This window comes from Galeopterus variegatus, unplaced genomic scaffold (genome assembly GCF_000696425.1).
Source record: "Galeopterus variegatus unplaced genomic scaffold, G_variegatus-3.0.2 Scaffold708, whole genome shotgun sequence".
Taxonomy (NCBI): Eukaryota; Metazoa; Chordata; class Mammalia; order Dermoptera; family Cynocephalidae; genus Galeopterus; species Galeopterus variegatus.
In genome coordinates this window covers 182,195-205,424 of record NW_007726819.1, presented here as the reverse complement: position 1 = coordinate 205,424, position 23,230 = coordinate 182,195, and the positions used below count along the sequence as shown (strand labels likewise).

At 42.6% G+C, this 23,230-nt stretch overlaps 1 protein-coding gene across 1 annotated transcript in view; it reads left to right on the top strand.

The window, feature by feature from the left end:
• The first annotated feature begins 22,665 nt into the window (after nucleotides 1-22,665).
• Nucleotides 22,666-23,230, top strand: part of SOWAHA (sosondowah ankyrin repeat domain family member A) — a 4,039-nt gene continuing 3,474 nt past the window's right edge. The window contains exons 1-2 of the mRNA XM_008571653.1: nucleotides 22,666-22,696; nucleotides 22,794-22,854. Coding sequence (XP_008569875.1) covers nucleotides 22,666-22,696; nucleotides 22,794-22,854 — 92 coding nt within the window. The remainder of the gene's footprint in view (nucleotides 22,697-22,793; nucleotides 22,855-23,230) is intronic.

The window sequence follows — 23,230 nt, the reverse complement described above, 5'->3', positions numbered from 1 at the left end:
AAAATATTAAGAGGTTAGTTATTTTCTTAAATTACTCATTTCAATTGGTAAAGGGACATGAAAATCAACTACATTGTATATTGATAAAAAATAAAGAAATTTAAAAAATAAATGATGAGCTATTGATAAACAGCAATATGAATAAATCTCAAAAAAATGTTGAATGAAAGTAAACAGAAAAAAAATAAATTACTCATTTCAATAGTTTGTGAGTGTGTGTGCATTTATGTGTTCATTGCTTTGAAAAATTAACTAACATGATTCTTTCCATCTCCCCTGACCCTGCCTCCTGACTTTTGTTACTTACTGTTACATTGTCCAGGTGTATAACAATCATATTCTGTTCTGTAAACATAATTCCATCCTTACTTAGTATACATTCTAAATTTAAATGCATTCAGTGCTCATCCCTGATTCTTTTACCAAGGCTTCTCCATTTGCAAGTTCATTGTTTCAATTTATCTTTTAGTGTACTCAATTTTATTGTTAGACTGTTGTTCTAAGAAGGATTTTAGATGTTTAAGAATGACTGTTGCCTCTACACTGGAACTATATTTTGGCTGGGTATAATATTCTTGGGTCTCACCTTTCCCACAGAATGTGGTAGGCTTTGCTCTTTTTCTTCTAGGAAGAAGTCTAAGTCTGAATTTTCCCTTCATAGGTGAATTTTTTTCTGCTTGGATGTCTAAAGAAGTCACTCTTAATCATTTTATTTTTTATTTTAGAAACGGAATCAAGACATCTTAGTATTAAACATCCCAACAAGCTTTTCTGGAACATAGTATGTTCTTTCAATCTGCAGTTTTAGTTTTTGTAGTTTTTTTTTTGGGGGGGGGTTGTTTTTTGTTTTGTTTTTTTCTTTTGCATTAGAGTAATTCTCTTTTGTTTCTGTTTTTGGTTTTTGGTTTCTCTTCTTCAGGGATATCAATTAATCCTTAAACTGGATCATCTTTGTCTGTCTTCCATTTCTATTAATTCTAATTGCTTTAATCTCTTTGCCTAGTTTACCTGCCCTAATTCAGTAATTTGAGTTTCAGTGGGATTCATTCTCTTTCTTGTTAGTTCTAATTTTTTTGTTTGTTATATAATGATGTTGTTTTTGTCTTCAGTTTGTTTCCTTTCCGTCTCCTTCTCTTGTTTTATCATTTCATCTTTGACCTCCACTTTATTAAATTCACGTTCTTATTGAGTTGTATTATAATGTGAAGCAGTTATAAGGAATTCCCTCTACTAAGATTTTTTTGGGGGTAGCCCTCATCTTTTGCCCTCTGTTTCCCCCTTATTTATCATTAATATTTTGCTGCCATGTGTTTGCATCCATTGCTTTTCATCTTGGTGTGGTGGCTCTCTGTCCACACTTCCTTTATGCTGCTGTAACAAGGCAGTGGGGCAGAAGAGCTTACTCACTGTGTCCTCACTGTTTGAGACCAGTCTGTTTTTCCTTCTAAGTGCAAGGCTTGGCATTTGGGGTCTTTACACTTTTTGGTAGAATGAAGGGAAGGAGAGAGAAGGGAAGCGCTCAGCTGAAGCAGAGTGAAGTCTTTGCTGGAACACCTGGGCGTGCTCCTGAACTGAGGTTCTATGGAATGTCTTGTACAAGGCTCGTGCCACCTGACTTGGACCGGGTAGGATGACACTATACACCTCTTCCGACAAAGGGGGTTAACCCAGGCCTTGGATCTATTTCCCCATTTGGAGTGTTGTTCTGGAGCCCTTATTTCCATTGGCAGAGTCAGCTCAGTCCATAATACTGTCTGTTCTCCCTCATTTCTCCAGCACACTTTTTAATACTGTTTCCTCAGAAGAGGAAGAACATAAGGGCATGACTTACATCTGCTTCCTTTCAGAATCAGGAAGAGTCAGAAGAATGGTCAGGATTATGTCAATTTCTGGACATTGAGAACAGGGTAAGGAGCAGAGTGTGCTGTGCCACTCCTTCTCACTCCAGAATCCTCTCTTTCCTTGTATGCCAAATCGGAGGTTTACTGTATTGGTTGCAAATAATAAATTTCCCCCTTGGTTTTATCTACTTTCTTTTCTTTTGTTATAAATTAAGAAAGAGAAATTCTGTGGGGAAGCTTGAATCCACTATCTGTATCTAGAAGTGTCCCTACACAGAGATAGCATTTGCTATCTCTGGCTTTCAGGCCTGACTTGTATCAACAGCTGCTGAAATGATACAGAGTAAAAGCAGACCCAAAGAGCCTACTGGGTCCTAAGCACTGAGTTCACAAGTCCTGAGATGTCCCAACCAGGCAGGCAAACTCTCCCATTTTGCAAAACATGATTCTTAAGAGCCAGATTTAGGAATGATAGTCAAATGGCAGTACTGCCTGACTGAGGCCTAGACCAGGAGTCCTGGCTTGATAGAAAAGCCAGCCTGTAGAGAAAGAATCATATTCTAACTCCTTCTGCCGGGAAGATTGGCCAGAGTTTGCACCAAGGCTAGGTGCAGGAGCCACATGTCACAGAGGGAAATAACAAGCAGGAAGCAGCCCTTCCCTGGCCTTGTGGGTTTCTGGCTGACCTGTACCTCAGAAGTCCACAGTGGACACGCATGCTGCTGATGGGGACAGGATGCCTCTCTGCCTTCTACCAGAGCATTTGGCATGGACACCCTGGAGACTGAGTACCAGGGATGCCTTGGAAAGCCCCGGAGATGAGAATCGCTGCCCTTTTTCTCATAGGTCCCTGTCTGGGTCCCCTGAAAGAATCCTGAGTTCAGGGTTCCCAGGGATGCATCCATGTTTTGTGGAGCCTGAAGCTTATATAATTTGGAAAGCTTTCTTTAAGAAAAAAATACATAGTTATAAAGACAAAATTAGATATGGAAGTAATTACTTACTTAGCATGCGAAAAGAACAGGACTTGGAAGGGATCCATGCACATGAGAAGCCTAGAAACATAAGCTGCATGGGTTTCATGAGGTCCAGGGTGCCCACAGTAATCGGGGCACAGAGACACCCACAGGTCCCCAGTCCTTGAGTCACAGGGCACCCTGAAGGAACCCCATGGTCCGGAGCTGCCTGCTGGGGAGGAAACTGCACTCCAAGCCTGGCCTGCCTGGAGGGCTGAGGAACAGGGAATTGACACCAATTTCAAAAAGGGCGCCACATAACTTGTCAAAAGATTCTGCCCATAGGCTTGTCCTCTTGTCCCCTCACCCCCAGCACACTGGAATCTAGGCCCCCCCAAGGTGGAAGCATTCTGTTCTTTCAAGGTAGTTGTGACCAAAAAGAGTTCTCTGGAAAAACATATGTCTACTGCCCAGTGACCAAGAGCTACAATGTATACAAGTAGAGGACTTTAAGATGCTCATGATACAGAGAGGCTACCCCACCCATTTCAGCGTGGTCTCCATCCTACAGCCATGAACAGGTGGGATACAGGCAGCTGAGAGGAAGCTCTGCATGGTGACACTGCTAGGCAGAGATGAGGAAGTTAAAACATTTTGCTTTTTGGGGGGAAAATGTGACCTTCAAACAGCATGAGGGAAGTGGAAAGAAAAAGAACGCTTCTGCTGTTCAAGGCGCTAAAGGAAGCCATCAGGAACGGAGACTAAGGAGAGGCAAATTGGCAAGACAAGGTTTGAAATGGGAGGGAGCTACAGAGTGACAGTTTTCAAACTGGGCCCAGGGGGGCCATGGGGGCCGAAGAAAAGAGGCCCAGCTGGTGGGGGTCTGCCTCCTCTTCAAACAGCTCTGTTCCATCTGCTTTATATATTGGACTTTCATTTCAACAAAGGGTTCTACTGCAGCTAAAAATAAGTCTGAAAACCACGTCTCTGGAGGGAATTTATTCAGGCAGACAAAAAGAGTCTGGAGAAGGATGCCACAGCGAGGAATCCAGGGAAACCACTGGGTGCAAGTTAAGATAGCTGAGAGGGAGAATTTTGCCTGGAACCAAGAGGTTGGCAAAGGAGACTGGAAGAAAGAATTCAAGGGAGCAGTCAGAAATTACTCTAACATGAATTAGGAGTAGAAATAAAAGTAAATTGGCCATAAAGAAAACACACACACAAGGATGGGGCCAGCTGACTGGGGAATTAAAATAGAGAAAGCTAACGACCTGACTAATGTGCAGAACCCAATCTAGATGAACTGGTGACCAGCAGGCCAGGGCCCCCTAACTGACCTGTTCCTTACCTGCTGGGGTGCGTAGAGGGCTTTTGAGGGAGGGGTACCAAGGCAGAAGACTTTGGGAAAGTGGGAGATGGTTTGAGGGAACACTCACCCATTCCTTGATGTGTGGCAGAGCTTCTCCTGCAGGATTTGGGGCTTGTTGGTCCAGGACCTGGTGTGGTATGGCTTATAGAACCTTATAGGCAGGGTGGTGTGGTAGTCAGAATAATGGCCCCCCAAAGATGTCCATGTCCTAATCCTCAGAATTTGTGAATATGTTACCTCACACGGCAAAGGGGATTTTGCAAATGTGATTAAGTTAAGGATCTTGAGATGAGAAGCTAGCCTGGATTATCCAGGTGGGCTCAATGTAATCATAAGGGTCCTTATAAGAGGGAAGCAGGACAGAGAAAGAGATGTGATGACAGAAGCAGAGATCAGAGTGATACGGCCATAAGCCAAGGAATTTGGGAAGCCTCTAAAACTGAAAAAGTAAGGAAATGGATTCTATCCTATAGCCCCAGAAGGAGCACAGCCCTGCCAACACCTTGATTTTAGCCTAGTAAGACTATGTTGGACTGCTGACCTCCAGAAGTGTAAGATAACAAATTTATGTTGTTTTAAGCTGCAAAGTTTGTGGTAATTTGTTACAGCTACAGTAGGAAACTAATTCAGATGGCATTATCTGTGTGTGCTGTCTGAATTCAAGTTGTTTGGATTCTAATTCCAGGGCTACCACTTGCCAGCTGACTGACCTCGGGTAAGTTACCCTACATTCTGTGTCTCAGTTTCCTCGTGTGCAAAATGAGATGATAATAATTTTCACCTCATGTGGTTATTGTATGGTTATTGAAGTGTTTAGAACCATTTCTGACATAGAATAAGCTTGTTTTTCTTTTTTCTTTTCTTTCTTTCTTTTTTTTTTGGTGGCTGGGCAGTATAGAGAGTAAGCTTTTTAAATAATGTTAGCTGTTGTTAATATCAGTATTCTTAGGAAATTATCATCACAAGATTTATTTTCACCACCCTGCTTTCACCTTCCCAACCCTGGACTCAGAAGTAAAGCTGGACTGGAAGAGGAAGCGTGACTTCAGTGTCACAGATGTTAAGACTGGGTGCCAGCACTATTAATTCACTCATTCAACAAGATATTTGCTGAGCGTCTATTATGTGCCAGCCACTGTTTCAGGTGATGACAACACAGGGAAAAAAGGGACATAGGGCTTCTTCCTTACATTGCTTTTGCCCTTTATCAAGGAAGAAAATCTTTCCCAGATGCCCCCCTAAAAACTCCACCTGAGGTCTCACTGACCACAACTGAGTCACATGACCACACAGCAGTTTCAGGATTGCCAAATGTTGGCTCAGACTATTGTAATGTTAATCAGTCGTATGACTGAGAGTATTTAAATCTGCTGTAGAAGGTAAGAGAAACAAAAAACAGTAGGCAAAATTCATAAAATGTGTAAAGTGTAGATATTAAGTTGGTGCCTTTTGAGACATGCTAGACGTAGAATAAATGAAACATACACGTGTTAAACATAGATTGAAAGGACAGAACACATGAGAGTGTTACTTGTAGATAGAAAGGGATTGAAAACCCAAGTTACAAGGTAAGGATCTTGCTAATTCCACATTGACAGCTGTCATCCATATAGGCCCTTTTAGAGACCCCCATTATGATTTCATTCTGTCCCCTTATGTACTCTTCCCGAGCTGCTTGGCAAGTAACTGGCATGCTGCAGTTATAGCCAGGTGTACCTGCCCTACGTTTCTTTGAGAGAGTGAGTGTTAGCTCTAGGCACCTTCTGTTTGCTGCACCCCTTTTTTTCAACATCCACTCTTGTTCTTATAACCATACTGTCAGTGGGGATGGATGATGAGAGAGAAAAAGATAGAGAAAGAGGCGGGATTCGGGGGATAAAGAGAGAGGGGTAGCATGTGAACGCTGTGGAGCACAGGACTCAGGCAGTGCGCCCCTCCCACATGTTTATACCTCACTCTAACTGGGTCAAAACCTACCCCATCTCTTCCCCTTTGCTTCTCACTGCAAGCTTTAAATTGAATCAATGAGCTGGGTGATTTGAGCACCTTACATTGGCCTATGAGTCTTTCTGGTCATGACCTCCAGACGGCTTGCCTGATGAGTACTTGGAAGCTACACTGTATCAAGATAGTTTCCCACATGACACACAATAATGGTTTGTCAGTTAGGGCTGGGCACGTTGCTATCTGAGCAAAAGTGGAGTCCTGTTAAAAAGGAAGAAAAGAGAATGGCTGTTGGGTAGGTGCCTTAAGGCATATAAGTTCACTTAGTTTCATCTCCGACTCCAGGACAGGTACACTGAGTTTATTCTAGATAAAGGAAACAGTTCATTTTTTCTGATAAATTATGGGTCTGTGAAGTCCCTCTTGGAGGAGAGGGGAAGGACTGGCTCACTTCTCAGGATACTGCTGGTCTAGGCTATTATGACTATAGAAGTTCCTTGACTAACACTAAGGTCATTTGGTCATTTACACAACAAAGATTTACGGAGCACTTACTGTGTCCCATGGGCATCAGAATGAATAAGACATGGTTACTGCCTGCCAGAGTTCAGAGTTCAAAAAGAGAACAAACATAGAAATATTAATTATAATAATATACAGACCAACTTGGCCACCTCTTTAAGAATCTGCCTTCAGCAAAGTTGGGATTCAGATAAAAGGGCACAAACACCAGCATTATTAAGCCCAAATCCTGAGCCACCTTGCGCCAGCAGCCCGCCCCAGTCTCTCCCTGCCAACCTTTACCTTGTTCTCCCTTATGTCTGTCTCACTCACCTTGCCTGCTCGGTGTGATGTTGCTTTTTAGATTTGTGTTGGCCTCCAGAACTCTGTGTCCTAGCTAAGGCCAACATTCCTGCTCTCCTTGGCTCAGCAATCCTACTGAAGGCCTGTTGGTGGACACCTGAAGGCTCAGCCTGGCTCCTGCCCTCCCAGTGTTTTCTTCTCTGGCAAATACTGCACCCCAGTCCAGGCTGTCCTGGTGGGACCCAAACAAACACAAATCAGGAAGTACACTGGCATGGTGCCCCTGCCAGGGACCCAGCCAAGGATGAGAGGAGGGAGAGGAAGAAGTCTTCCCTGCTGATGGCATTTGGGCTGAGGCTTACACACTAATTTGCTTTGGTCAGCAGCAGCTTCAAACGCAAAAGACGAGTCTACCCAAGGAAAAAACACTCTCCAGGAATGAAGCCAGGGCCTTGGGGAGCTACATTAACTCTTCCAGGCCACCACTGAGAGAATAACAGTAGGTCACCTCACATTACAAAAAACCCATCTGCTTTCTCGGCATGCTCCTGAGCTGCCCAGAGTTGCATGAGAAAAAAAGTATCATAAAGCCTGCTGCCTGACAGCACTACAATCTGATGGTTGCGTGCTCAGCAGACCTCCCAGAGTGGCTTGGAAATCCTGCACATGTCCCTCGTCACCACCCTGTCCCATTCCCCATGACAGCTGCCCCAAATATTAATCGCTCTTCTCCACTCCATCCCACATCACACTCAACTGATGTTTTGACCTCTTTTTTTTTTACAAAGAAAATCCATTCAGTCAGTCAACAAACATTAACTAAAGGCCTACTGCGTGCTAGAGCCATGGGGATAAATTGGGTGAAGTTCTTGCCCTCCCAGTATAGTGCAGAGTCAGAAAAGTACAGATGAGCATGATATACAGGGGCAAGCAGGCTACACTGCAGCCAAAGCTGCAGGCATGGCCCAAGCCCAACCCCACCCTCCACCACTCAGCAGCCTGGGACTTGGTCTGACAGTGTGGCCTGGACTCCAAAAAAAAGGTGCCCCAACTCTTCCCTGGAGTATTCCCTTTTATAGTCTCAGTTCTTCTCGAGGCCACCCATCCAGTGTCTTCCTTTCAATTCTGATCCAACTCCACTTGCACTGTGCTAGGCTGCCATTACTTTCTCTGTAGTACTGGTTATACTCATTGAGAAAAAGAGCCAAATACCAAATATATCAGAAGTACATAAAAAGGAAAAAGTGGGAAACCCCTGCCCCAGACTCCCACTTCATTCCCTAGGTTGACACATATCTCACCGGACATTTGTCCATGAATAAGCAAAGACAGAATTCATACACATTTAGAGTTTAGGTTTTTTTTTTTTAAACAAACATGAACAACTGTACATCTCATTCTACAAGCTCCATCCCAGCACCTAATTTCCCACAGTGGGCCTGGCTCTAGTTTCCCATCTTGTGAGGAGCAGTTTTAGCCCTAGGCACCTCACAAGAGCCAAACGCCTGAATATCTCCCCACATCTGAACTCCAGACCCATCAGGCCTATGGCTCCTGCCCTCCCAGTGTTTTCTTCTCTGGCAAATACTGCACCCCAGTCCAGGCTGTCCTGGTGGGACCCAAAGGACAGCTGTGGCCTGAGTCTCTGGCTTATATTCTGGTTTTGGTACATGGAAAGGTTTATCTTGCTTGAGTGTGCCTCCAACTTCTGAATTTTCTCCTTCTACACTATCTATTATTACTGTGGGGCAAAACAAAAACAAAAACTTGAGCTTTCAGTGCTAGTGCTCTTGTTCAGTAAGTGACTCTGTTCAAGCATAAATCCTATCACTACCAAACTCATGAACCTGCAATGGCTCCCATCTTCCTCACAGTAAAAGCCGAAGTCCTTATTATGGCCTGCAAGGTTGTATATGATATGAGCTCTCCTGTTACTTCTCTGACGTCTGGCTCTGTCTGCTCCAGTCACACTGGACTCTTTGCTGTCCTTTGAACAGTCTTAGCTTATTCCTTTTCCTACCTGGTATGCTCCTCCCCAAGATATCCATATGGCTCGCCTTCTCATTCTTTGCATCTTTTCTCAAAAGTCACCTCATCGAGGCCTTCCCTGGCCACCCTATGTGAAATCTCAATCCTCCCTACATTCCATATCCTTCTACCCTGCTATTTTTTTTTCCTCCTTAGTACTTGACACCTTCTTAGTGGCATATCGTACATGCCAATATTGTGACACACACCTTGACATATTGTGCATTTCCCTTATTTATCTTATTTGTCATCCACCTTCCCTATTATGCTGTGAGCTCTACAAGGACAGGAATTTTTGGCTGTTTTGCTCACTAATGAATCGCCAGGGATTAGAACAGTGCCTGGCACTTAGTAGGTCCTTCATAAATATTGGTTAAATGGGTAAAGTTTCTGGGTACATTTAGCAGATATCATGCATGGACTTTGCTCCTTGTCCATGCATATAGCTCTTCCTCATTCATGTTCCAAGGGGACGGCCATGCCATAATTTAGCCATTTCCCTATGTCCTTCTTTCTTGAACTCTTTCTTCCCTTGGCTTTCCTGACTCCTCTTGCCTCTCTATCCATTCCTTCCTCTTCCCCTCCATGGGTTTTTTTCAACTGCCCTTTCAGGACTAAGGTTCCCCAGGGCTCTACTTTTCCTTCCTGCTCTTGCTGCACCTTCTCCCTAGATGGCCTCACAGATGCCATCACATCATTCACCATCTAGAAGCTCAGGACTCTTACATCCCCAGCCCAGATGCTACCCTGATCTCCAGATCTTCATGTGCAGCTTCCTCCTAGGTGACCCACAAATGCCTCTTACCTGAAAAACTTAACTTGTCCAAATTCAACTTGCACCTTCTCCTTCTTTTATTTTTCCTGTCTCAGCAAACAGCAACACTGTTTTCCTCTTCTCATAAGATAGAAATTATGGAGTCACCTGTGAATACCCATTTTCCCTCATTTCTCCATGAAATGTCATCAATCCTGATTGCGCCCGTGGAAACCTCCTCAAGCAGACCCTCTCCTCTGTCCACCCTTCCCAGCACTGCCCTAGTCCATGGCTTTTTCATCTCCTAAGTGGTCTCCCTGACATGGATTGCTCCAACTCATCACCCACATTGCTACCAGGTAGCTTCCTGCAAGCCGAGTTAGCCACGCATTGGCTCCTGAATGACCACAGAGATCTTCTCTGAAGCAGAAGTATAACCCTGAACAAGACAGGCAAGATCCTGACTTCAAGGGGCTCAGAGTGTGAAGATAGGCACTAAACAAGTAATTGTAATAGCTGGAGACACATGGTGATGCAGAAAGTATAGAATGTGATGGGAGCACAAATAAGGGGGCCTGGATCTAGAGGAAAATCAGAGGAGACCATCTTAAGGGTGGGGCACAGACTGGAAGATGAGCAGGAGTTAAGCACAAAGTCTGTGTGGGGGAGGTGGGGCAGGAGAAATATTCCAGGATGGAGGAACAGACTCTGAGAAGGCCCCAAAGTAAGAGAAAGTGAGACCCATTCCAGGAACTGAGAAGAGCTGAGGGTCAGGGGAAGAGTGCTGAGAGACAAGGCTGCAGCCTCCCAGCTCATATTTATCTCCTCTTTCCAAGATCCCATTACAATGATTATAAGGAAAAAAAAAGTCAAGTACATTCCTTTCTGCTACACTGTAGAGGAGAGGAGAAGATGATATCTGCAGATAAAAGATTTCAAAAAATTTCTAGGAGACAGAAAGTGGAAGGATGGGTATTCAGGAATGCAGCAGAGCAGGTGAAGCCCTCAGTCGTTCACAGAGGAGGGCTGCATCCCCCTGCTCAGACACCCACCGAGGCTCTGGACTCAGAAACCACGGAGGGCAGCCATCAGAAGAGGAGCTAAAAACCAGAGGCTAATTGACCACTTGCATATCGAATATTTCCTATCATCCATCTCCCCAACTAAGTGTGGATCGGGGCAATTTTAAAAGACCCACATTAGGTATGTCATGGTTAGATTTCAGAACTGCAGGGATAAGTATAAGATCCAAAAAACTCCCTTAGAGGGAGAGGGAGGGAGGGAGGGAGGGAGGGAGAGAGAGAGAGAGAGAGAAAAGAAGAAGAAGAAGAAGAAGAAGAAGAAGAAGAAGAAGAAGAAGAAGAAGAAGAAGAAGAAGAAGAAGAAGAAGAAGAAGAAGAAGAAGAAGAAGAAGAAGAAGAAGAAGAAGAAGAAGAAGAAGAAGAAGAAGAAGAAGAAGAAGAAGAAGAAGAAGAAGAAGAAGAAGAAGAAGAAGAAGAAGAAGAAGAAGAAGAAGAAGAAGAAGAAGAAGAAGAAGAAGAAGAAGAAGAAGAAGAAGAAGAAGAAGAAGAAGAAGAAGAAGAAGAAGAAGAAGAAGAAGAAGAAGAAGAAGAAGAAGAAGAAGAAGAAGAAGAAGAAGAAGAAGAAGAAGAAGAAGAAGAAGAAGAAGAAGAAGAAGAAGAAGAAGAAGAAGAAGAAGAAGAAGAAGAAGAAGAAGAAGAAGAAAAGGAAGGAAGGAAGGAAGGAAGGAAGGAAGGAAGGAAGGAAGGAAGGAAGGAAGGAAGAAAGAAAGAAAAGAAAGAAAGAAAAGCAGCAGGGCACATACAAGAAAAGCAAAATTCAGAATGGCATTAGACTTCTCATTAGCAACAATGGTTGCTTATAAGAAGATGGAGCAATGGCTTCAAAGTCCTCAGGGAAAACTATTTTCAATCCAGAATTCTATGCCAAGACAAGCTGTCAATTCATCATAAGACGGAATAAAGAAGTGTTCAGACATTTAAAAAGGTATAAAGCTTATCTCATGTTGGGTGTGGGAGAAAGGAGAAATAAGATCCACAAGGTTAAGTAAAAATCCTTAGCTTTCAGTTTGATTTAGAAGTTTTAGCATAAATTAATGACGTATTATCCTGTCTTTAAAGAAATGTACTTCTAGCTCCATCCACTGAAAACACCAAGAAAAATGACCAACCCAGCAAAAATGAGAAATAGTTTATTCCAGGTCTAGGGTATGAAATATAAAAGATAAAACTGAAACATCCTATCATTTCAGATATCAAGGAAGAGTCAAGGCAAGAAGCTTGGAGCCAACTGAAAGACGTTTCCACTGGCAAAAGAAGGGATAATGCCAGCATCATTAAAGTTATAAACAATGAATTGAAACACCTCAAATATGTTTAAATTCATGAGAAAAAAATTTAAAAACCACACATATTGCCTTTGGAAGATCATAGGGACTTATTATTTTGAAAAATGATAAATAAGGGAAAGAATCAAGAATTTATCCTACCTTTTCCATAGGAACCGCAGGGTAACTAAAGAGTAGATGAGGGAAATTTCCCTCTAACACAGAAATCTTCCAGCTGATAAATGAGGGATGATAAAATTAGAATATCACCTAATAAAATAATGGATCTATGCAAGGATCATCAATGGCTGCTCACATCGTAAAAGAGAGAAAAGTAGACGTGACGTGCCTTTCGGAAGCACACAATACCACCTATGATGATACCTCCAAAATAATCCAACCTGAATCTGATCAACACTCTAGATTTAATTACTAAGTCACAGGAACTACAGGGCATAAAGAACTATGTCAAATGTGACAACAGGCATTCAATCAGCAAAATTTAGACACTGGGAAACTTTGCAAGACAACCAACTAACCAAAAAATGGTTTACCAATAAATAAATTCAAGGAAAAAAAGAAGTGGGGAACCATAGATTAAAAGAAACTCAAGAGACATACCAACGACTGGGTCCAATTTGAACAAGCAAACATTTATATAAGGGAAATTTGAACAATGATCAGTTATTTGATGACATTAAGTAATTATTGCCAATTTTTTAGATGTGTTAATGGTATAGTGATTACGTATTTTAAAAGAGCCTTTATCTTTTTGAGATATATATTTAAATATTTTCTGGTGATATATCTGGAATTTGCTTCAAAATAATCTGGGATTGGTGAGTAGTGGTTAAGAGTGTAAGTGAAATAAGGTGGACCAAGAGTTGATAATTATTGGAGCTGGTTGATGGATATATGAGAGTTCATTATATTATTTTCTCTCCTTTTATATATTTTTGAAGTTTTCCATAACAAAAAGGTAAGAAAAAATTACCCCTTAAGCACCTTTTCTTAGGAAGTTACTTGATAACACACTTCAAAAGTTACCAAGGAAAAAGAGAAAGATACAGCATTCAGAAACAGTGCATCTGTCCTAGGAGAGCAGTAAAGAGAAGTCACAGCATGAGAGCTGAGAGCTGAGAGTCATGCACGAAGCCAGGGCAGCAACCAGGCCAGACTGTCCTCCACCTCTCTTGGAGAGAGGTGGGAGTTGGGGCAGAGTACTCAATAGAATAGATAGTACGAATGTCGGCGTGGGAAACTCATAGAACGCAAAAAAAAGAAGAAAGGCAACATGCCCAGAAAAACAAAAAAATAGACAGGAAAAGTTGGACCCAAATGGGAAGCAAACTGAAACAGCACAGAGGTGGCTACAGTGAACACTGTTTTTCATGGTTATTATAAAGTCAACTTTTTCTCTTTTTTTTGCCTTTTAGAATCAACTTAGAAAGAACTTATGGAAGGGGCCGGCCCGGTGGCGCACTGGGGAGTGTGCTGCTTGGGAGCGCGGCGGCACTCCCGCCGAGGGTTCGGATCCCATGTGGAGACTGGTTCCCGCTCGCTGGCTGAGCGCGGAGCGGGCGCAACGCCGAGGGTTGCAATCCCGTTGCCAGTCCCCGGTACGGGCGCGACACTGAGGGTTGCGATCCAGTTGCCGGTCAGTAAAATAGACAAAAAGGAAAAAAAAAATTAAAAAAAAAAAAAAGAAAGAACTTATGGAAGATTCCACTATGGTTAAATGGAATATAAATGTTACCAAACTGCATAATGTATGTCACGGTATAGGCAGGGAATGGTTGGGCGTGGAGGGTGGATAGTGGTGGGAGCTCTAATGTTCCCATCTTACAAAGCAGTAAGTCAAAAGTACTGTCTGAGATTGATGAAGCAAGACTTTAAGATTTAGGTATGTTTTTTGATGTTTGAGAACAGACCTCAGTAGAAACTAGGAAGTCTTGGGATAGAGAAGGGAGACAAAAATAGAAGGCAATGAAACCTTTATTTATTATACTAGGATATCCAAGGTTGATAAATCAAGAAACTTGGATATAGGCATCATGTCTGGGAATATGGAGATAACCACCAGAAGTACTAAAACCCAGAATTGGCCAAAAGAGGCACTGTGGGGACAAAGCCTGGGGATGGGGAACACTGCATCAGGGCACTCTGCTTTCCATTGCAAGCTCCTCTGGGCATGTATTGTTTTGATCAGAAGCTATATCACAAGTCTATAAATGGCCTTGTGAGCCACGTAGAACAGTTTTTGGAGTTTTACACAGAAGCCCAATGATACAGTTAGATCTGTTTTCTAAACGAAATGCTCTGGCTGCAGGTACAGAACTGAGGGGAGGCAAGCCAGACTGGAAGCAAGGAGATTGGGTGTGAGGGGCTGAAGGGAGCCGGGACCATTGCAGGGGTCCAGGCTGGAGGTGATAAGGGCCTGGCAGAGGAATGGAAAGAGCAGGAGGGATTCCAGAGATACTAAGAAGATGAGGAAGAATCACACCAGATTGCAGGTTTCTGCCCCTCGGGTGGGTGATGGTCCCTTTTATGAGCTGGAGAACCCTGGGGGAAGGGCAGGAGGGTTAGAGAAGAAGATAACCAGTTTGGTTTGGACATGTTCTGTTTGAGTCATCGAGGATGAATGAAGCCCTTAATGGTCTGGCATCAACCACCCTCTCCAACCTGTTTCTGTGCTCACTCACCCCCAACCTCACCCCTGTTCTCTATCATCCTGAACTTCTTGCTGTTCCACAAACACACTAGACGCCTTGGCTTACACTGACGCTTCTGCCAGGAATGTTTTCTTCTCCCTTCACAGCCTGCAGAGTTCCTGGCCATTACTCAGCTCAAAGGTCATATCTTCTCTGAATGCTTTGAGACTCTCCCAAGGAGAAGTGCTCCCTCCTCTGGATGCACCAGCCTGCTAACAGATTGCTATCTAGCCCTGAACATACCCTCCCATAGATCTGTATTTATATGTCTATTTTCCCCATCAGGCGATTGTTTTACAGAAGATAGGAATTGTCACTTATCATCCTTTGTATTTTTATTTCAAACTAGATGTATGAAGATACTTCATCTTGTTTGTCCACTCTAACAGCTTGGTGACAAGTACCTGGAATGCCACACTGTGGGTGATTCCAGAAAGATGCAGGAGGTGCAAGGTGGCAGTGGGGTGCTGGCAAAGTGAAAGCATGTCATGAGTGGAGGAGACAGGGACCAGGAGTTCAGCAAATGAACTAACAAGAAACACCCCTCTCAAGGGCTGTAAAAAGCCACTGTTGGCCTACCATCCCATCACATAAAATACCTCAGAATGAGGAACCTTCCTTGGGGTCTGGATATCTTTATACTGTAGGGGATTATTTTGTTCCCAAAACTTGATCCGCACATCAGGACTTTCCAACACATGGCCAAAGCCGTGGCTTTGAGTTGAGGCATGTCTGGGCTGGATCTCTTCACAGCCTTGGGTTATCTGAGTCCTAGGGGCCTGAGGAATGCCACACATATTTCAGGATGAAATCCTTCATTCCAGCAAGATTTGGATAAACCCACCATTTCCTTCTAACCTCTTGAATTACTTTTCTGTAGCTGCCATAACAAATTACCAAACTGGGTAGTTTAAAACAACAGAAATTTATTCTCTTACAGTTCTGGAGACCAGAAATCCACAACCAAGGTGTCAGCAGGGTCTTGCTCCCTGGAAGGCTCTAGGGGAGAATCCTTCCTTGCCTCTTCCAGCTCGGTTGGCTCCAGGCATTCCCTGGCTTCCTGGGCAGCTACCACTCCAGTCTCTGTCTCCATCTTCATATGGCCTTCTCCTTTTCTCCCACTGTGTCTTCTCATCTTCTGTATCTCATAAGGACACTGGTCATTGGATTTAGAGCCCACCTGGATAATCCAGGGTGTTCTCATCTTGAGATCCGTAATTTAATTATATTGGCAAAGATCCTTTTTACAAATAAGGCCATATTCAGAGACTTTGGGACATAGACATATCTTTTGGGGGCCCCCATTTAACTCACTACACCTTCTGAATGGAAAATGACAAATAGGACTTAGGATTTTTAACTTCGAGAGATAAACAATTTCTCTTAATGGAAACATAAATAATGTTCACAAAAATTTAAACTGAATAGTGAAAAACTACCACAAAAAAGCAGCAGCAAAAAAGCCCAATCCTAATGAACATTAACATGATTGTTTTTGTCCCCACTGTCACAGCCACACAGAAGGCTCTGTGTACACTGTGGTCTTATTGTCTCTCCCCTGGAAAGTTTCTAAGGCCTAGTATGTTGAGCTCTTAGTACACTAGAACATTGTGACATTTTGCCAAAATTTTCCAGTTAAGAAAGAAAGGATTATTTTGCTCAGGAAATTCTATCATCATTGCTAATGAAAAGAAAGATTGGAGAAGGAAGAAGAGAGGAAGAAATACAGTGGCACGCATGAGTAACCAAGCCACAGCCTCCAGCCTCTTTCCACCAAGAGAGAAACACTCAAGAACTTGTATTTTAGAGACTGGATGGGGAAAGCAGAGCTTTTCCTCTTGCTGAGTGAGGGCCACCAACACCATATGTATTATTTTATTCCTTGCTTCAGCCATTCTACCTTGAACGGAAGCCCTTCAGGGTTAGTGTGGATGTTTGTGCTGCTAACATGCTATGCTCTCCTCCATTCAATCAAGATCTGAGAAGATAACCAGAAGTTTACATTCAGAAAAGTTCCATAAAAGCATCCCTCTTCATGGCTCCACCCCAGCTCCTGAAATTAAGGGATTTGAATGACTTTAACCTGTTGTAACATATCCAAGTTGTTTACTGACTCTCGCCCCAGGATGAGAGTCAGGTATGTAGACAGGCATGTAGACAGCCCATTTTGTAAAGGAAAAATCGAAGTGATGACAGTCACTATTAAATGACAAACTGTTGGTATTTCATCATTATCAATATTTATTGAATATTTAGAGCTATACTCCAACTGATAATGTAGAATCTTACTTCTGGGAGCTTAAGCTATCTTGGAAATGTGGCTGAAAAGAGACCTATGTTCACCCTTGTTTTCATTTAGCACTGCTAGTATTTCATTGGTGCTTAGTTAGACAAGTAAAACCAGTACTGTTAATGACTTCTTCCCCAGACCACAAGCCTCAGAGTTAGAGTTGACCTCGCTCATTATTCAGTGTCACAAATGATTACTCTGAGTGCTGTTAATAAAACTGTTCAATACTTGCTTAGCTGATAGTCTGAACGTGGCAAGCAAGGAAGTCTTCCGAGGACCTGGAACTAGACCTTCGGCTGCCTGCCCATCCACCACCCACCTCACGTCCTGCCCCCTCCACCACACAAACCTCAGCTTGACCCTTCCCCAAACACATCCTCTCTAGAAAGGAGAGTCTCAATCAATACCTAACTTTCAGTCCATTATTACAACTTATTTCAAATTATTTTATTTTGAGCTCTTTATTAGTGACCTCTTAGAATTATTGAATAGGAAGCTGGATAAACTGATTTCTAAGGATTCTTTCTACTTTTGTCCAAATTGCTAAACGGAGGGCAAGTTAAGCATGGTATACTAGTCCAACAAAAGTTTAAGGAAGAATTGAGCTATTTCTACCTGCCCATCTTTAAAGCCAGGACAAGGTTTCTAGGTTGAATGCTGTTAGTGGGTTTTACACTTCCAAACATTGGGTGCCATCTTAAAGGGTAGTCATAATAGAATGGAAGTCTGGCCTCTGAGTTGCTGACTCATCCACTCTAACCATGCAGGGACTCCACAATTAAGGAAATGGTTAAAATAATACTTTGCAGGCCCCTCAAATTGGGCCCTTCCTAACTCAAACACTGATCCATGTGAAAGAAAAACTGAGCCCAGAATGTCCCTGGGAAAGGGGGTGGGGGCATGTAGAATATTTTAAACCAAAACATGTGTAAGAATAAAACAGGCTGAGAAGAATGACTAAAGAAGTATAGCAAAGTGTAGCAACTACTCGAGATTCACCTAGCCAGGACACAGTTTTCCAAGTCTCCGTAGACCAGGTCTCCTGGTTCCCTACCTAGCAACCAAACAATGGTCTGAGGAATCAGAGAGGCAGCCTGAAAAATAAATCACAGATACAAAAACTCAGTTTACAACAGAGGCATATGATGAGAAATTTGACACTAAGATTTAGAAATAAAGTCCCTTTGACCTCAGAGAGGACTGGGCTTAACAAACAGCAGGCACGAGAAAGAAGAGGCCCCGGGCTGGTAAGCAAGAACAAAACATGATTTGTTTGGGAAGTCGTGACTGCAACAGCTTGATATCTGGGCAAAGTCCCTTTATAGCCACCGCTAGGCAGCCCATCCCCCTGAAGTCCCTGGAGCTCCTGCCTATTGGGGCCTACGACACTCCTCTTCTTTACTGATGATGCATGGGTGCAACACCAGGGGGCAGAGGTGGCAGACCGTGATGGACCAGGATCAAAGGAAGGGGATGGTTTGCACTGCCATGACAGGCATGACAGTCGCACACATAAAGCATCCACTATGGCTCTCAGTGGGGCCTAGCGTGGGGTTCAGAGGGCAGCGTGTGTTGGAATAGGCAATATAAAATAACATAATATAATACGATTATGGAAAATTTTTTATTTTATATTTATTTAATAATGTGGCTTTTAAAACTACAGAAGGTTTTCTACCCTGACCTTCTTCAAATTTAAGATACTGAGATAAGAACAAATAGCCTTCCTATTGCATTCTCTATGTTCGAGACACATTATGGAATTTTACCCTAGCTATAAATAGACATTTTATATTCGATTTTCCTAATGTTTATAGACAAACTGCTGGGTCACTGGAAGAATTGATTCAACAGCCTCACTGGCATCAGGGCACCAAAATTAAAAAGCAGCCTGGGGAACAGGATGTCATTGGCAGCCTTGCCCTCATGTTTGCTCAAGCTATATAGACTAATCAATCAAAATATTAGAGCAAAGTGTGTTCAGATGCACAAGTATAAAGGTTTAAGCCAACTTTTTTATGAGGAGTTTTTCCCTGCTTTATTTATTAAACACTCAGAACATCAATTTTAAATAATTGGTGTTCTAACTTTGCATGGTAAATAAGCACAAGCAGGTACTCTGGAATTTGTGGGGGCTCAACTCATTATTAACTGTGCCTTGGGCAACTTTCTTTGTGTAGCTCAGAGCCTGAAGCCTGTTAAGCACTGTCAATAAACTTTGCTTGTACCAGCAATTCCTGTTCAACCAGTGTTCAACTCCTTGTCTGTTCTCGGTGATCATAGGCAAAATGAGTTCAAATTATATAAATCAATAATGATCTATAACAAGGGAGTCCTCCCCTTCCTCCCCTTGGAGAGAGGGGGCAGTAACAAAAGTCCAAGTTGATTAAGGCTCCACTACCAATGAGATCATAGAAATGATTTTTCAAGGGACCCAGCAATTTGCCCTGAAAAAGCTAAGAAAAAATATACGTAAATAGTAGCTACTGATATGAAAATCACAACAAAGGGATGTGACTTTAAAGATTAAAACAAGACAATATAATGCAAGTTCTGCTTCTGAAATCTCTTTGGTACCCATCCCACTGCCCCAGCTCGATGACCCTCACTATATTCCACAGGGACCCTGCCATCACCTCCTCAGGGCCTCCCCCACAACCACCACCATTCACCACACCAGCATTGGTTACAGCAGTCAGAGAAGAAGTATGGGTTATAAAACAATGTGTGGTCTAATCCCATCTGTATAGAATGGTATGTATGGTTGTGTATACTTGTATATCTATGGATGTATAGAGAAAAAGTCCTCACGGTATAAACTGAAAAATACTAACAGTGGCTGTCTAACATGTGATCTGTTCTTTTTTATATTTTGGAAACTATTGAGAACTGAGAAAACATCATTATCAATTTTATAATCAGAAAATAATTAAACATACATTTTAAAAAGAAAATAAGTTTTTGCTGGCATTCTATGCAAACAGGATAAAATCCAAACTAGCATTTAAGGTCCTCCACCCATGACCGCAGATTACTTTTCCAACATTACCTTCTTCTGTATCCCCGACACACACCCTAAACTGCAAATAGGCTAGACACTGTTTGCCCTGACTGAATTCAGCTTTCACAGTCCCACTACCAGGCCTTTGTCTATCCTGTTCTCACTGCCTGCCTCTTGAAGACTTCCCAGCTTCCCCCACTACCCCTTAGAATCAACACTCTGGTAAGCACCTGGAGCATTCATTTCATTTGGCTATGTAACATGATTAATTGTACATTTTTCTCTCCTCCACTAGACAGTAAACTCTTCAAAGGCAGGTGTGTCTTCTTCCCAGAGAACCTGGTCACTACCTTCCACCTGAAGATATTCAATAGATGTTTGCTGAAATAAATTATAGAAGGGCAGAACATGATACACTAGGGGGCAGTTGCAGAAGGCTTTACAGGGGTGGGACTGGAGGTGTATTTAAAGGGTAATATTTAGACAAAAATGATGGCTGACTACAGTATCATCGTATGTTAAAAACACAAGGACTTCTTCCAAGGGCATTGTCCTGGTGTAGATTGTTTAATACTACAGGGTATATTGATCCTAAAAGTTCTCCTTTAAATGTGAGGCATATTTCTTATTTCACACTTACATTCTTAAGCTAAAAGGATACAATATTTACAATTAAAAACTAGTTGTCTAAAAATGAAAGTGTCATCAGAAAACAAAAGTAAAAGACAGACAAAAACTGGAAAATATAACACATATAACAAAGGGTTAATAACTACATACCAACAAGAAAAATATTAATAAATGGGTAAAAGGGGGAAATGCAATTCACAAAAGAACAAATCCAAATAGAAAATAAATAAGAGGGAAAAATTTAACTTTAATAAAACAAACACAAATTAAAGTGAGATATGACTTTCTGTGTTTCAAATTGACAAACTAAAAGATACTACTCGGGCTGGCCGGTTAGCTCAGTTGATTAGAGTGTAGTGCTGGTAACACCAAGGTCCAGCTGCCCCCCCAAACTAAATAAATTAGCTAAAAGATACTACTCAATACCAGTGAGGGAAAAACAGGGTACTTTCCTGGGGCTGTAACTTTTCTGGGAAACAATTTAGCAATAAAGTTTCAAGAGTCTTAAAATAATTCCCTTTGACCTAGTAGGATTCTATCCTAAGGAGTTAATCAAAGAGGTGCACAAAGTTTTATATAAAGCAGCACCATTTATAAGAATTAAAAACTAGAAACAATACAGACCATCAAGAATAAGAAAACAATGTATAATACTACATTTATTTGGTGCTATCATCAAAAATTATATCTTTTTGAAGAATAATTACTGTCATTGGGGAAATGCTCACAATATACTGTAACATAAAGTGAGGGAGGAAAAAATTTAACTGGTATGTATCCTGGAGACAGGGCTGGAGACAGAAATTGCCTCTGGGGATTGGGATTGGGGAAAGGGGACCCATTACATTTTACTATTCTCTTTTTCTTTTCAGTGAGTAATAGTAATCATATCGGCTATACTAATAATAATTTGATTATTGTGTGCCAAGCTTTGTTCTAAGTTTTCTGTTTCTTTTCTCACTTAATCCTCACAACAACCTGATGAGGTAAGTACTATTTCCAGGCTCACTCGGGAGAGTGTGGTGCTGATAACACCAAGGCCATGGGTTCGGATCCCATGTAGGGATGGCCGGTTGGCTCACTGGCTGAGCGTGGTGCTGACAACACCAAGCCAAGGGTTAAGATCCCCTTACCGGTCATCTTTTTAGGAAAAAAAAAAAAAAAAACCCTTTACAGATAAGAAAACTGATGCAAAGAGAGGTCAAGCAATTTGCTCAAGACAAAGCCAGGATTCAGGTATGGAATTTTGATACCAGAGCCTTGTTCTTTTAACTACTATAATACACTGCCTCTTGTTATATATTTGTCATATATTTGTAGTATTGCATTTGTAAATTAAGAAACTGATCCCACGTTTGTCCTGGTGGTTCCCTCTGCTGGGCAGACTTTTATCTATCTGCATAACTCTCTGATCTCCTTGAAGTCCTGGCTTAATCGTCACCTTCACAATGAATCCTACCTGGACCTCCCGATTCAAACTTGCAACCTGTTCCTACTCATTTTTACCCTCCTCTGTTTTTTCCATAGTATTTCTCTAGCATATTATACAGTTTTCAGATTCATCATATTACTTTTGCTCCCCCCCTCCCCCCAATACACGAGTTCCACTAGGTCAGGGGTTTTTATCTGTTTTGCTAACTGGTGTATCACAGCCTGAAAAGGTCCTGGCACTAACCAGGTGCTCGATAAATATCTTTAGGGTAAATGAGGTGTATAAAACATAGAAATTCCAACTTTCATTTTAAAGTGTGTATACATATGCTTGGGGATGAGAGGAAGAAAATATTTCAAACTGTTAATGGTGAATTCGGGTGTTATTTTTCCTTCTTTATGTTTTCCTGTGGTTTTATTCTCAAAATTCTACGTGAAAATGTATTATTTTATCACGAGAAAACTGATTTTTAAAACGTCTCTTCTGAACCTCGAGTAACGTACACTGCCAGGAACAGCGGATTGTTTTACTGTAAACTGCACGAAGCCTTTTTCCCGCATGAAACGCAGTCGAAAATTGGAGAGGTATTGCGAGTCTTTAAAAAAAATCATTCCTTTTAAATCATCACCCGGTATTTTGGGGTGGTTAAACATTTCTTAAAGAAATAAAAATCCACGCCTCTCCAGCCGACCGCGGCATCCCCGGGGAACACACCCACCTAGCAACCGGGAGCGCAGCAGCAGCGGCGCGCTGCGCCTTTAATTCCGGGGTCGGCGCGGAGGAGCGGTGGACAATTTCCGTTCCCCTAGTCCCTCCACGGCGCCGGTGGCAGCTGTCACCTGGAAGACGAGCACCGCGCGCGGGGGATGGAGCCCGTCGCCCACCGGACAGAATATAAAGGCAGAAACCCACCCCCCGCAGGCTCTTGGCCAGGAGACACCCCGGCCCGGCGGCGCGGGCATGACCAAAGTCCAGCTTCGGGTCCACGCCCGTCCGGCCGCGGTGAAGACGATCAGGTGAGAGCGGCCGGCCGAGGCGGACGTGACTCCGGCACCTCCGCTCCCGCGAGTCCCAGCGGCTGACGCGGCGTCCACCTGCCCCAGCAGCCGGGAAGCGAGCGGCG